The 14,975-nt window shown below is 40.8% G+C and overlaps 1 protein-coding gene across 3 annotated transcripts in view; it reads left to right on the top strand.

Annotated features, from left to right (window-relative positions):
• Nucleotides 1–255: 255 nt before the first annotated feature.
• Nucleotides 256–14,975, top strand: part of LOC117555274 (ral guanine nucleotide dissociation stimulator-like) — a 76,722-nt gene continuing 62,002 nt past the window's right edge. Inside the window, exons 1-2 of one of the 3 annotated variants that reach the window (XM_034230129.1) lie at nucleotides 256–939; nucleotides 1,889–1,900. In XM_034230129.1, the coding sequence (XP_034086020.1) occupies nucleotides 919–939; nucleotides 1,889–1,900 (33 nt within the window). In that variant the 5' untranslated portion in view covers nucleotides 256–918. Of the gene's footprint in view, nucleotides 940–1,888; nucleotides 1,901–12,151; nucleotides 12,400–14,975 lie in introns of those variants that run through there. The other 2 variants (XM_034230130.1, XM_034230128.1) reach the window with 2 other exon arrangements.

Here is a 14,975-nt window from a genome sequence, read left to right as displayed (position 1 = left end):
TTAAACATTCGTAATGCTTCTTTAGCTAAAGTATGCATTTGTCTTTATTATATAGTTATATGTATTTTGGTTTTATTAGTTGGATATTCAAATGTTGTACTTACATATTTCAATTCTATATTTTTTAGGATCTAAAGTTTGTTGGTGAAATGGAATTGAGGTGTGTTCAGGAGTGTCTGTTTCGCCAGTCGCTCTTAATAGGTCGCTAGAGATGGTGCGTTCACGACCGTCGTTCTTCTGATATGCTCTTCTTCTCTCCCCGACCGCAGCAACAGCAGCAGCGTCCTGTCTTTCAGTGAAAGCGGAGATTCCTTCTCAGCTGCAGCATCCATTTAAGCATCCGTGTTACAGTGGTCAAATCAGTCACATCTTCCCCGGGACTGACCACTCCTCACTGGGATGTCGTCGTCGAGCAACGGGGCGCGGATTTAGTCGTGAGAGCCGGTGATAGACGAGACTCCTCGGTTGTGTTTTTGAGTGGAGGCAGGCAGAGGAGCGCCGATGGATGAAGGCAGCAGGAGGAGACAAATACAAAAATGATAATCGCTGAGGTTTAGCTGGCTAGCACGCTAACATTAGCTAGCCCACAGCTAACTAGCCCTTGGTTGTCCCCCCCCTCCCCGTTCACTTACCGATGTGGTGTTTTTCCTCCATGAATAAACACCCCTTAATTTCTTTTTATATGGATGTCGAGACATGCTGGAGCCAGTGAAGATATTTTCTCTCAAGGATAAAGCACACTAGCTGTCTACTAGTCTCCTCAGCGTCAAAGCTAGTTAGCATCAAAACCATTGTTTTGTATTATTATTATTTATACATTTTTCTCCCTTATCCGTGAAGAACAAGATGCCGACAGAAAAGGTCTGAACGGTGAACTCGCATGGACAAACACTCCATGAAGGTCATGATACTGAGAGAATGATCATGCTGGAAAAACAGGTAAGAAATGATTTTTGCAGTAGCTGGGTTCATATTTAAAATGCACACCTGAGCTCATTTGCATATTGGGTGATTAGGGTGTTAATTTGACCTTCTTTGTGCTTGTATCTGATACAACTATGGATTTGTGCTGTCTTTTTAAAATCATTTTCCGCCTTTTATTACGGTTTTGTCAACGATAACCATGCACTATTGTTGCATGGAGGCCTAGACATGTAGAGTGATGGAGAATGACTTCAAACCGGGTAATTTATAGTCTTTCCCATGAATAAAAGACTAAAACTGTCAAATTTAAATATATGAGCTACATGGAAGAATCAGCCACAAATAAATTCCATGCTTTTTTATTTATTTATAAAAATGTGCAACAATCGGCTATAACATATTAGATTAGAAAAGACAAAACATCAGAAGGTTATAAAAAAATTGCTTTAAAAACTGTAAAACAATTACATAATAAACAAATATGTTTACACTATGAGTACATTTTAGACGCGTTTTCTATTAATTATAAATTGAAAAGACAAAAAAATAACATTAAATTAAAAAAAACTTAAAATATTGGCTTGAATTTTTTTTAAAAATGCAAATTTTAATGAATAAGATTAAAACAAATAACAACAATACATTAACTGATTTTATAGCAATCAAGATAAACTATATTGTTTTTACCTTTGCTACTACTGGTGTTGAACCCTGTTATTTAATAGCTAGATCATTTATTGAATTTAATCATACTGCTCATACCCCTCTATTCCTGCCCTGTTAGAGAAACGCGGATTTTGGGTCCTTAGCTTGAAAAAAAAAAGAGGAGGCAGAGCTAATGCCTGATCAGAATTCTACCGGAGATAAAGTTACATTCTGCTGTGATTAAACGCCATCCTGTTCTAAACCACTTCAAGGATTATTTCTGAAACAGTATGGAGCTCAAATTCTTTTTCTCTTGCAGGTTTATCACAAGGTGAGTTCCCTTTTTATATCCTGCTTTTTAAACACATGTGCTCTACGATACAGATTAGCTCTGAGTGTTAGCGAGGCTTGCTAATGTAAACAAATACGAGATTACGTCCAAAACATGTCAGGCATTGTTTCTGATGGCAACTTTCTCTGGGTCCACCGCCAATTTGACGTCATATCTGCAGCACATCTGTATCCGCTCGTTGTACCCCCATTCTTAAAAGATGTGGGTACGGAGGAAAAGAGAAAGGGTTTTATTTTCTGACGCTGCGTGAGTTCCCCGGCACACCGGGGACACATATTTACGTATGAAAGACATCAAAAAGTGCATTTTGCATGATAGGTCCCCTTTAAGTATTAGCGTTGGAATGCTGGACACTACTTACAACCAAGGATCACTATCATTGACTACATAACGGAAATAGCATGATTGCAGTTGCTCCTGGGAACACAGCACTATACAAATGAACAATATATGTTGTTTTTTTTCATAATTTAATAAATGTACCACATATTTTTAGCAGTCTGACCAATAGGTTAGCATCGTAAGAGCTCTTTCGAAAAAAAAAAAACCTTGATTTTCCCATTGAATTTCGGTATATTGCAGAGAATAAGCTTTGTGGCCAACAAACGTTCATGATACTAAACAAGTTTTGTTCAGCAGGATAACATATTATCACCAATTTGTGATTTTTCAAGCGTAAATGCAATTGCCAGAAGTCAAATGCTAACGCTAGGCTATAAACAAACTCCATCACGGTCGCATGGCTGCGCATCACCCCTGCAAAGCTAAAGGTTGTCTTATGTCGGGGTGATGGCGTTTTGTAGTCTCTTTCAGTCACTTATTAGCAGTCGCCTTTTTTATGACACATAGAAGCTTTCAGAGATTCACGAGTGTGTACAAACACATTATATACATTTTGACTTCCACTTATACGAGGGTGTTATTTATTGGGTATGATTTGCTACCTCGAATCATTGCTAGCTAGCTAATAGCGGCGATGTCACTTCCCTTGAGGGCACAGCCACAGTGTGAGATTTAAAAAAAACACTAATGCCCCGGCCACACGAGGACGAAAACGGCCGTTTGCGTTACTGTTTAGTGTCATATAGACCATTCGGCCATACGAGGACGACCCGAATACGGCACTAAACGACTGAGGAAACGATAACGGGTCCCAAGGTGGATAGAACGGCATACGCAACGCTCTGGGGGGTCAAACGGCTCCGTGTGTACGCCCTATACGATCATTTTCTGATAATGATTGCGCAATAGCAATAGCCCCGCCTCTCCCCACCTCTTCTGCTCATCTCCGCTTACCCCGCGCCATTGCTGATGTGTTTCGCCACCAACAACAACAACAACAATGGCCGATCGCAGAGTTGCTATCGTGCTCCGGACGCTACTGACCATGCTACAGTTCTTTGTGCAACATCTACAGCAGACTTACACATCCGGGGGGGATTTTACTCGCTGCTTTTGTGGATATGTACTGCAGCTTCAGCGATCATTTTCTGATAATGATGAGGCAATAGCCCCGCCTCTCCCCACCTCTGCTGCTCACCCCCGCGTCAAAGTAAACTGCACTCTGAATTCAGATTATTTATCTTTCTCTCGATATGGACATAAACGCGAGAGAAGTCTAATCTGACAGGACGGAGACACCTCTCAAACTACCTAAACTAGTTATAAATATGTTTATTTTTACTGTCGGCCGGGTCACTCATTACTGGATCAGCTGCTGCATGAGACAGACACTGGCGCTGTCCAAAGAGAGGGAGGAAAAAGAGAGGCTCCGTGTATTTTTATTATTATATTATATAGAGTCGTTATTCATTTGTTTTAAAGCTCAATAAATAACAAAGAAGACCTTTGACCGGCACTTTTATAATTTTGTCAGAAGGTTTAAACTTTAATACACGTTGACTGGCGAAAAACTCTGCCCGATTCCCTCGGCCCCCACCGTGGAGAATAAACAGAAGGGCAACCATGACAACCATGCTTCTTCGCTGCTTTTGTGGAGGAAGTTACAGCGCCACGTACAGGCTCCTGCATGTACTGCAGCTTCTCCAGCGGTTGGAGCTAAACGGAGCGGTCTCGTGTGGGCAGACACTATCCGGATAACTATTGCGTGTGGACGGAAGCTTGTTTGCGATTGCGTTTGCGTTAATCCTATGCGTTTAGCCGTTTTCGTCCTCGTGTGGCCGGGGTCAAAGCTTCACACACATTCAGTGTGCTAAGGGAAGTGTAGGAATTGAGACACAGCGCAACTGAATATTCCGTGCATATCCAGGCCATGCAAAGCTGATAGTGTTTGAAGTGTACATAATGGTTCAGTGGAGTTTTCTTTCTTCTTATGACCCTTACAAATGTAGTAGTGTGTATTTGCAACCACTTTCTGTCTTATTTTCCTGCTTGAAAAATGACTGAAATGATGAATCGATTATCGAAATAGTGTTAATTTACCTCTATATAAAACTTAAACATTTATCAAAACAAGTGTCAAAGGTCACCGCTGAGCCTCCATTGAGAGATGTGAGGCTTTCCCTCGCCTATATTTAAAGGGCCTTTTGAACACACACACACACACACACGCACGCGCGCAGCACGAACTGTGGATTCCACTGTAAACAACCTTTTCTCATTCTTCTTCCCCCTCCCCCCCAACCTAAATCCTGTTTCCTCTCGCTGGTATTATTGATGGTTATCCTCTTTTGAAACATTTATCTGCCTTTTCTCTTCTCCTACTATCGCAGGAAAGGAAATGTAGATAAAGCTGTAAGCCTCTCTGTTGCTCCCATTTTTTGCACAGCACTCCAGAAACCTCTATGTTGTTGAAGCTTGACTTCACTCCCAAGCACATCTGACTTCTTTGTCTGATGGAATGTGACAAGAATCAGACATTTTTTCTCCACTGCAGTCCAGAGGGCTTTTTTTCTGTAGCATTGCCATTAATAGTTATGTGTGTATGGAGGAATGGCCTGTCCTTGAAATGCCTTGTCAAAAGCATTTTTGTACTGCGGAGAAATGTCTGAACAGTGTTGCAAAAAGCAGGAACAGCGTTGTATTTGGACTTGTTGCTGAGTATTTCAATGTCAAACTGTTTTGCTCTGCTTATTTATCTCTGTTGGACATTTGTTCGGCTCTCATTTGTTTTCTTGTTTTCCCCGACTATCCATGTTTATAATTTCTGTGTTACCGGATCAGATTTGTGTGTGTCTGTGTGTTTGTAGACTTTGTAATCATGTGCAGTCGTGTCAATGGACTGGTGTACGGATGACATATTGTAGGCAGACTTGGAAGTTAGCATCGCTAGGGGTCCTTCGACAAAAAGCAATACAATGTTAAATGGTTTTATGCCATTGGATGGGAAAAGTATGTTATGTAAAATAAGCTTTGTGGCCAACACACATTTATAATGCTTACACGTTTCGTTCAGCAGGATAATCTCCACATATTAACACAATTATATAATTTTTCTAGGGTCAATGCCATCGGTAGAAATAAAAGCTAGAAATGAAAGACATCCCAGTGGCATGGTGTCACATCACCAGCGCTAAGCTAAAGACTGACTCCTGTTGGCATGATGACGCTTGGTAGTGTCATTTAGTCACTGTTTAGCAAAAGTTTTTATGACGCATAGAAGCTTTGGAGATTCCGAGTAGGGCAATTGCAGACATATTTTATATCGTAGAGCAAAACCGTAGAACATTTATTCAACTTGTGTCAACCACAGATCTTATTTCATGCATTACGAAAAACATGTTTAAACAAAAAGTCTTGTCCGATGAGCCACAACTTTTATTTCAAAACAAAGCTGACGTTTTCTGCCAGACGCTGTCTCCTCTCTTTAGGTAACTTCACTAAAAATCGATCCATGTTGCCGCTCGCATAAAGTTAGCTGAAGTTAGCTAGCTAGATTTCACTGTTTCTCGTTATTTTTTTCTCACACTGCGCCTCCTCTGAAGCTCTCTGGCGCCCCCTGGGGAGGTGCGCCTCACACTTTGAAAACCGCTGGGCTAATGCTCCGACCCATTGTACATGATAGGTTAAGGGGCGGGATATCTCTATGCGGTTGACGAATCATAACGGAGCCGCCCAGAGCAGACTGGGCTCTGGTTTCAGACAGACCTTTTTGAACATTAAAGCATGCCAACATGTCACAGTAGAGGCACAAAATACAAATATGAACCTGACAATGAGCACACTAGGCCCCCTTTTAATATTATTATACTTGCCATAAGATTCTACCTTTTGAACTTTTGAGACTTGGAGGCTGTTTCTCCACGAAGACAGCTAGATAATGGAACAAAAGAAACCAGCTGTGGTGACATAAACACAGATGCAATCTGAGCTCAGCAGACACAGAGCTGCACAGTTGAACACACTCACTGTACTGAGTTTGATTTGATTTCCTGTTTGAACTGAATGCATACCTTTGTGTTAAGGCATAGTTCAGAAGTGGGTTATTTTTGAGGTACCTAAAGTCAGTATCCAAAGGCAGTGCATCGCCTACAGTAGATAAAGATTGGCACGTTAGCTAAGCAATGTACCACTGCGGGCACCAGCAAAACATTTATTAACCAACCTGAAAAAAGGAACATCAGTTTAAGTGTTTGCTTTATTTAGAATATGTGTACGCTGCTGTCAGACAACCTTCTGATAGGAAACCACATTTTTGCTCTCCCCAAAGCCACCAGACTTCGTTGACAAGAACAGAGATTTTACCTCTGAAAACATGAGACGCTGGTTAGTTTGCGTTTATTGTGTAAATGTAGTTAATCACAGCCAACCAAAGTAACTTATAATACCAATAAATCACTCTATATATCATAATATAAATGTTTATGTGTAGTACAATGTGCACATTTTTATTTTAACTTCTTATGTTTATAAAAACATTTTAATTCCATTTCAATTAAGGTTTGGTTTATTTGATGTTTTTATTACTTTAAATTCTTATTCCTATAAATATTCTATTTTATCTTGTATTGGACATTTTACTTGTGTTTATATAAATATAATTTTTGTCTATACATATTTTTATTTCACTTTATCTGATATTTTATTGGAAATGTTACTTCAAATTATTATGTTTATAAAATATACTTTTTTAAATTAAATGTTATCTTTGTATTGAAAAGTATTACTTTGACTTTTTATGTTTATATAAATATCCTTTTTTTTAATGTAATTTAATTGTATCTTCTTTATTGCACATTATTAATTTAACTTTCTAAATATGCTTATTTTAAATGGACTGTCATAAATGAAACCCAATTTACCCCTGGATAAAAATGAAATATTATCATTCTGCTTCTCTAACTTACCGGCATTCTAAAAACTACTTTATTAATACCCTAACCATGGATAAGTACATCACACTTTGAAAAATCCAAACTATCCCTTTAAATGTAACAACAAGTAGTGCCTCCATAATTATTATCACCTGATGTCCTCAGGTGTTTAGGACTGATCGTGTTGAAGCAGCGTTTACCCAGACAGCATCTCACTGAGCGTGGTGATGAGTGTTTACAGTTCGTGGTCAGGTGATGCAGATGATGGTCCTGTACCTGCACCACCCGTCCTGTCTTTGTCTCAGCCCACAGGAAGCAGAGCTGCAGGTTACAGTCTGACTTCCTGTCCTGGCTGGGTATCTGTAAAGGAGGAAGGGAGGAGGAGGAGGTGGGGGAGGGGGGGCGTCGGTCTTATATAGCCCTATGAAGAGCCGGCTTTGCCTCCCTGTTTCCATGACGACGGCTCTACAGTATTCAGCCGTGGGACGGCCTCTGCATCTGAAAGCAGTTCCCAGTGGTGTTTCAGGCCCTCGTGCTCTTTTCCCTTCAGCTGCGCTCTCTTCCTCCTTCCTTCTTCTCCTTCTTTGACTGTCTGCGTTGTTTTTATTTGAAAGCACTTCATCTCCACTCGCTGCTGTACTCTTAAATCACGCCGTCGAGCATCATTTGCATGTGAATCGGGGATGAATTCCGCCTTTGTAACCCTGTTCAAATTCCCCCAGACTACTGGCGAGGATTTAAAATATTTAGAGCGACGGTCCAGTGAAAATGCAAATATTAGCAGCCACGTGAAAGAGGGAGAAGCTATAAAATGAGGAATGTGTGAGCATGATGCACATTTTTTGCAGGATCGCTACCTTTTAATTATGCAATCTATTTACCCAGATTGAGATCAGTACATTTGCAAGAGGATGAAACACAGGAGCAAAGTGGTCAAAGCAGCAGGACATGTGCGATAGGTGAGATAAGATAAACCCACAAAAACGAAATGCAGACATGTTTTCACAGCTCTGAGGCCGATGTGTTGTTGCTTTGTTTCAGGTCAAAGCAAACTTACTTCCTTTCTAAAAACCGTGTGACCTACATGCAGCACGACAAGACGACTAAAGTCTTTTCTGGGTTTTGCAGGAGGCTGTTTGGCCTTCAGGTTCATGTCCAGTGGGAAGGAAAGGTGTTTGTGATGGACTCCTGCTGCGGTGAACCCCTCACCTACATTCAGCAGAGGGTTCAGTTTGTCGTGATGACAAAGGATTAGTGTCTTTTCAAATGCATCCAGAAGCCTCGGGTTGATGTGTTGTGATAGTTCCACACAGAAGGACTTAGTCATAGTCATGCCATTGAATCAATGCAGTGAAATGCACCTGATGAAACACCAATTCAACTGGCTTTAAGTAATAAAGCATGGGGCTCGCTCACAATATAACATTTAACCCTAACCCTTTTTTCAATTCTCAAATGGCTGTAAACATTTAGCATTGGTCACATACTCACCTCCATGATTTAAGTCTACCTGGAGGACTTTGGAGGAAATTGGATCGTCTACTGCAATAAACATTGAGGTTGCTTTAGATTAGACTAGTAATGACGTATTTATAAAGGCTGTTCAGAAGATAGCATCACAACCGCTCCTTGACAAATGTTGTTATATTGCAGGAAATAAGATCTGTGGCCAACACGATACTTACGCGCTTTGTTCAGCAAGATAATCTCCACATATAAGTGGCACTTTTGTGATTTTTTTTTTTTTTTAAGTGAAAAGGAAATCTCCAGAAGTAAATAACTGATGAGGCTATGAACAAACTACAACATGGTCACATGACTTCACGTCAACAGTGCTAAGCTAAAGGCAGCTAATGTTTTAGCGTGATGATGTCTAGTCTCTCATTTAGTCACTTGTTAGCAACTGCCTTTTTCAAGACATGCTTCTCATTTCCGGGTTTAGAACTCATTCCTTCACCACTTTATTAGGGCTGAACGATAATACAAAAAAGTAAATGGCGTAAGTGGAGTACTTCGTGACCCTCCGCAGCCGGTTGGCGTAATTTTGGCACAATTCCGTTGTACAGACCGACGTTAACAGCAGCCCTGTCTGTGCACACGGAGACCGACTCTGTCGTCCGGTGATCTAACCGCCTTCTGGAAAAGCTTCACATATACGTCGTCGGTATGCAAATGCGCTTTGTGACACAAGTGACGGTACGCATTTCAGATTGTTGCCGCGCATGCGTACCTGCGTACCAGTTATGTGCACCCCTGTGTATAGACATCTCTGCAGCAGTGACATTTTTTATTTAAAAGTTTCTCTGACACATTTAACTAATAAATGATCCTCCTGCGATTTGAAAATAGCTGAATGTCTATGCGATTTCGATACAATTTCTCTGAACTGTTGCTATATTGTGAATGTTGAAATGAAGGCATTAAAAGAGAGGCATAGTGTTAATTTGAGAATGCAATGCACACATCCAAAAGATGTGCGTTTTATGCAGACTTATGGATAAAATCTATTATATTTTAGCTACAGGAAATGGAAATTACCATACAATCAAAATAGATGTTTAATTTGTTCTGTCTGGTTATCACTTTATGACCAGTATCTGTCTCAAAAAAGTAGTTCAGGGCGTTTTATCGTTTTTTATTTCCTGGCGATAAAACATGCTGGTGACTCATCCTGTACTCAGGAGTAAAAACTAATTTGCGCCCAATAAAAATAGACAAAAGCCTGCCATTGGGACGCATTAGCTTCAGCTCAGTGATGAGCTATAAATAAAATCTGAAGATACAAATAGAAAGTGAGAATGTCCTTATTGCCATGGAAACATTTCCAAATGTCTGGAAATTTGGACTGTTCAAAACACAAAAATATTCAATTTAATAAAGAAATCTATTAACATAAGAGGTTGGAACCAGTGTTATTCTTCTTTAAAAAATCACTCACAAAATTGTAGGTAATAGTATTTTTTAGTCTATCAACTCATAGATAAATCGTCTAATTGTTGCAGCACTAGACGAAAACACTTAAAAGATAACCTATTAACACGCCAATCATTTCATTTAGTCTGAAAATCATTCAAAGAGATTCAAACGACCCACACTCAGAAGTGTGACTCCTGCACTTTTGATGTGACGATCTTTGACAGTTTTATATTCATCAGCTTGAGAGCTTCAACATTTTCAGCTTTTTTTAGTAATTTCTCCATTGATAAAAAATAACATGTCAGGTACCAATGGGTCTGATTTACAGCTTTTAGTGCATCATGACCCAAAGTAATACACAACAAGCTCAAGATTGACCTTGACACTGTCACAAATGTAATCTTATTTGTAACAAACATGTTGGATATGGCATTCATAACTGCAAAGGTATACACATTATTATAAATAGTGGCATGAAAGTTTAAATAGAGCTAGAACAGGCCAATTCACGTGCCATATGTTAGTCCAATATGAAATTAGCTAGTAGATTTGCATTGCTCGCCATCCAAAATAAACTATGGTTATTCAAGAGTGGCTGGTAAAACATCAACATTGACGAGCAACTTGCTCATGAAAAGTACATTTTACATCCCGTTTGTAAACGCACCATATCGGTAAGTCCAAAACAACTCTTCTCATATGGTTTTCTGGACATTGGTATTTGATAAAGCAATCTAAAACTCTTTGCATTTATAACATTTGTATATATGATAACTTTGGACTGCTGACTTTGCATGTTCTTCATAATTTTTGTTAATTATTTAACTGACAAAAATGTGCAAAGCCCATTTAGAAATATTTTAAAAACTATATTTTTTACATACATTTTGGAAAGCTAGCACACTGTCTTCGTTCCTGCTTATCCCATTGTTTCTGGCTGTCCACCGCTAACAACTGTTGATTGTTGGAATGTAGTGAAACCATGAGCAGGTGTTTTGCACCAACAGAATGAATGTTCGCTTGTGTCAAAATAATAGAGCTTTAGAAACAGTACCATAGTGCCAAAGTGTAGCTTTTTAGCAGGTTGTATTAAAGGGGCCATATGCTTTGTTGGGTTTCCCTTTCCTGTAGTGTTGTATAGGTTGTTGTGCATGTAAATGGTCTGCAAAGGTTACAATCCATGTGTGCCCTCCAGAGGGAGTTTCTCTTCCACACACTCCCCCCCCCCCCCCCCCTCCCCCCCCGTCTGAAACGCATCAATTGTAGTCAACATAGTGACATCACTTCGTAACACCCGCGCTTCTATTGGCTAGCGCTCCAACACATTGTAAGTGATAGGCTAAAAGGTAGGACCTCTCTAAGCCGCTGCTCCTTTGAACATAACGGAGCAGGCCAGCTAACCAATCAGAGCAGACTGGGCTCTGATTTCGCATCCCAGCAGATATCCACTTTTCAGATGAGGGCTGCTAACTCTCGAGAACGTTTGGTCCCACATTTTCCGGCAATATTAATGAGCTGATTCATACATCAGCCTCAGAAGCCCTGCTTCATCTTTAATGGGCTCACACACACAGTCTGGCACTGCAGGAGCAAAACACAGCCGTTCCTTCACCCCTTGATTAAATCGCTGCAGCATAATGAAGCAGAAGAGAGTGAAGACGGAAACTCAGAAGCCCCTCTGTGTACCTGCTGCATTTCATCTGGCGAGGTATTTTCTTTTTTACCAGGCAGACACGTACAGTTGTGAGGCAAGTCTGACCACTTGAGGCTGTAACATTTGAAAAGCAGAGAGAAGGGAAACACGCTGCGGTCGTGGCGCAACAGCTGAGTGAAGCCGCGCTGTTGGGCAATACCTTCCAGAAGACGGAAAGACGAGAGCAGCTGCTGACAGTTAAGACCTTCCCTGGTGAGGGAGGCAAGGAGGAGGAGGAAAGGCGACGAGAGGAAGAGGGAGGGAAACGAGGGGAGTGCGGGGGTTTGTTGGTGGCTGGAACAGAGGAGGAGGAGGTACAGGGATTCCTTTTTTATTTTGTACAGACAGATTCCACGCAGTTTGGTGAGAGCCACAGCGAGCGAGCAGCCAGCTGCGGGAGTTCCTTCTTGGGTTTTTTTTTCTTTCTTTTTTTGATTTTTAAATATTATTTTGTATGTTTGTTGCGAGCGGTGGAGAGGCTGCCTTGGTCAGTGTGCAGCATGGAAGCCAAGTCTCTCTTCAGCCTGCACAGAGCCCTCGCTCAGCCCGTCAAGATGTGCATGTTCGATTTCCCCGTCAGCATCCTGGACGACCTGGTGAGCGACGCAAACATGCCGCCTCACGAGAGCTGGCTCTGTATGCTTGCTGTGTCTGTGTGTGTCTATGTGTCCATTTCTATCTGAATGTGTTTCTCTGTGTGTGTGTGTGTGTGTGTGTGTGTGTGTGTGTGTGTGTGTGTGTGTGTGTGTGTGTGTGTGTGTGTGTGTGTGTGTGTGTGTGTGTTGTGTGTGTGTGTGTGTGTGTGTGTGTTGTGTGTGTGTGTGTGTGTGTGTGTGTGTGTGTGTGTGTGTGTGTGTGTGTGTGTGTGTGTGTGTGTGTGTGTGTGTGTGTGTGTGTGTGTGTGTGTGTGTGTGTGTGTGTGTGTGTGTGTGTTGCTGCTTTTGTGCTTGTTTTGTTTCACACTTTGGGCCAATTGGGGCTCGTAACAAAATTCACATGACTCACTAGTAGTTTTTTAACATCCCCTCACTCTATAGGTTTTATCACCAACTGTAATTTCTAGCTGCATTTTCTAGTTGTCATTTTCCTTCTGGTGACATTTCACCTCGTCTTGACTCTCTTGTTGCCCTCAGGTGATGTGATGTTTACCTGGAGTTGTTTACCGCTCAGATTTCAAAATCTTTAACCTCGGGTTGTTTGCTTAATACGGCATTTTGTATCTGCAACATTGTCAATAATGGTTCTTATCCACGTGGACACGATTAAAGTGAAAAAACTAATTTGTTGTGAATGCAGCTTTTAGTAAGGAGTGTTTATTTCTGTGCGTGTGTGTGTGCGCCACAAAACCCTGCACACCCAGGCAACCGGCTCCCTGTAGAGGAGGGTGTGCATGTTTGATATTATGACATGTTTGGTCGTGTCTGTATTAATCCCATGAGTCCAATAAGGATGTGTTCCTGTGCCAGCTTGTTAATAAATTAACGAATATGAAAATGAGGGACCAATCTGAAGCTATTGGAAAGCACTGTTTTAATTATACTATTGTTTTGGGGGTCCTTTTTTATTGGGCGCAACCTGATAAAAGAGTTGGAATTATTTTTTAAGGTTCATTTTTATTTGTATTGTGAGGCTATGCTTTTCGGTGTTCTCCATTGGATTCCTTTGTTTACTTCTGCAACAAAGGGACCTCATTATGTAACACTTGTGCTTCTATTGGCTAGCACTCCAGGCTAAGGGGCGGAACATCTCTAAGCGATGGCCAATCACAACAGAGCCGCCCAGAGCATGTGGGCTCTGGTTTCAGACAGAGGGTGAAAAGAGAAAAATAAAGAGCTTTTTGAACATTAAAACATGTTAACATGTAATTTTGTGCCCCTTAAATGCTTCAATAATTGTGCACCCAATAAGGAGTTTTCTTTTATCAGTAATTTATCTATTTAAATGACAGTGTTTATAGATTTTTGTTGACAAATTGTGCCATGCTTTTAGACGTGAAGTGGTGATACTTGCCTGTATGACACAAAACAAATCCTCATTTTACACATCTGGGGTGCAACTTTTCTCTTAAACTAATACATAAAAATTGCATTTGTTTTGCCACAACAAATATTTTGTTGCACACAATAATGAGCTATTCGTCCAGTGAAATGTTTGGGTGTCCACCTACTTCTTGCCATGTAGTTTATTATACTGTAGTATTTCTCCTTTCAAAAATCTATGTTGACATCAAATGTTGACTAGGCCAGAGCAGTGCTCATGTGCTGTTACATAAACTACAAAACTACAAAAATGACATCCTCAATCTGCATTAAGCCTGTGAACACAGCACCATTTGGCATTTGTCTCCATGAGAAAAGCTTTCCCCCTGTGGAAATAGTAGCCAAGAATCCTGATATAACAGTTGAGATCAAATCCCATTTTAGTTTTATTAGCTGATTTCTTTCTCGTTTTTCACCACATCTGTAGAGCACCCGAGGTCGTGTTGTCTGAAATGTGCTCTAACAATAATATTTAATTAGATTTGGTACTCTGATGTGCTCTCAGTGTGAGAGGCCCTTCTCGTTCTTTCTTCACGCTCAGTCGTTTGTCTCGTGGCTACAACACCTGATTGTGTTTCATGTGGCCTGAATTCCACTTTCGGGTCAAACCGAGTCACTGGCGGCAGTCTGGAGCAGAATTCTGGTGTGACTGGGTGATGTGGTATTAATACAGTCCAAGCATGTTGATTTATTCAATATAGAAGTGAAATCAACAGGCTGTGAACACACTTGTCTTAAGTCCTCTGTGGCTGCAAGGAGCTTTGTCAAGTCTGATGAAATCATACTGATGTCATCCGGGTTTTCTCAGCTCTGGCTCGGAGACTACACATTTACAACAGACAGCCTGTGGTACAAACTGTGGTTGTGTGTTTACCAGTGGAAAAGCTCTGTTCGTACGTTGTGTGGTGCTAGGGACCATCAAATCCAGATTTCTCTACTTCTGATACCTTTAACGTCTCCTTATCTTAAAGAAACTGCAATTTCCATTGGGGTTGAATTAGGGCTGCAAAATTAACTGAAATTGTAATTAAATCTCAATATGGACTAGTGGAATATATTTGTATGGGAAAGATCCTCTTAAGTAATCACTCCTTACCCCTCGATTCCACCGGGTCCGTCTGCGGCGTGTTACG

The sequence above is a fragment of the Gymnodraco acuticeps genome, unplaced genomic scaffold (assembly GCF_902827175.1).
Source record: "Gymnodraco acuticeps unplaced genomic scaffold, fGymAcu1.1, whole genome shotgun sequence".
NCBI classification, from domain to species: Eukaryota; Metazoa; Chordata; class Actinopteri; order Perciformes; family Bathydraconidae; genus Gymnodraco; species Gymnodraco acuticeps.
The sequence above is the reverse complement of the archived record's forward strand: the minus strand, read 5'-3'. Positions and strand labels throughout refer to the sequence as shown.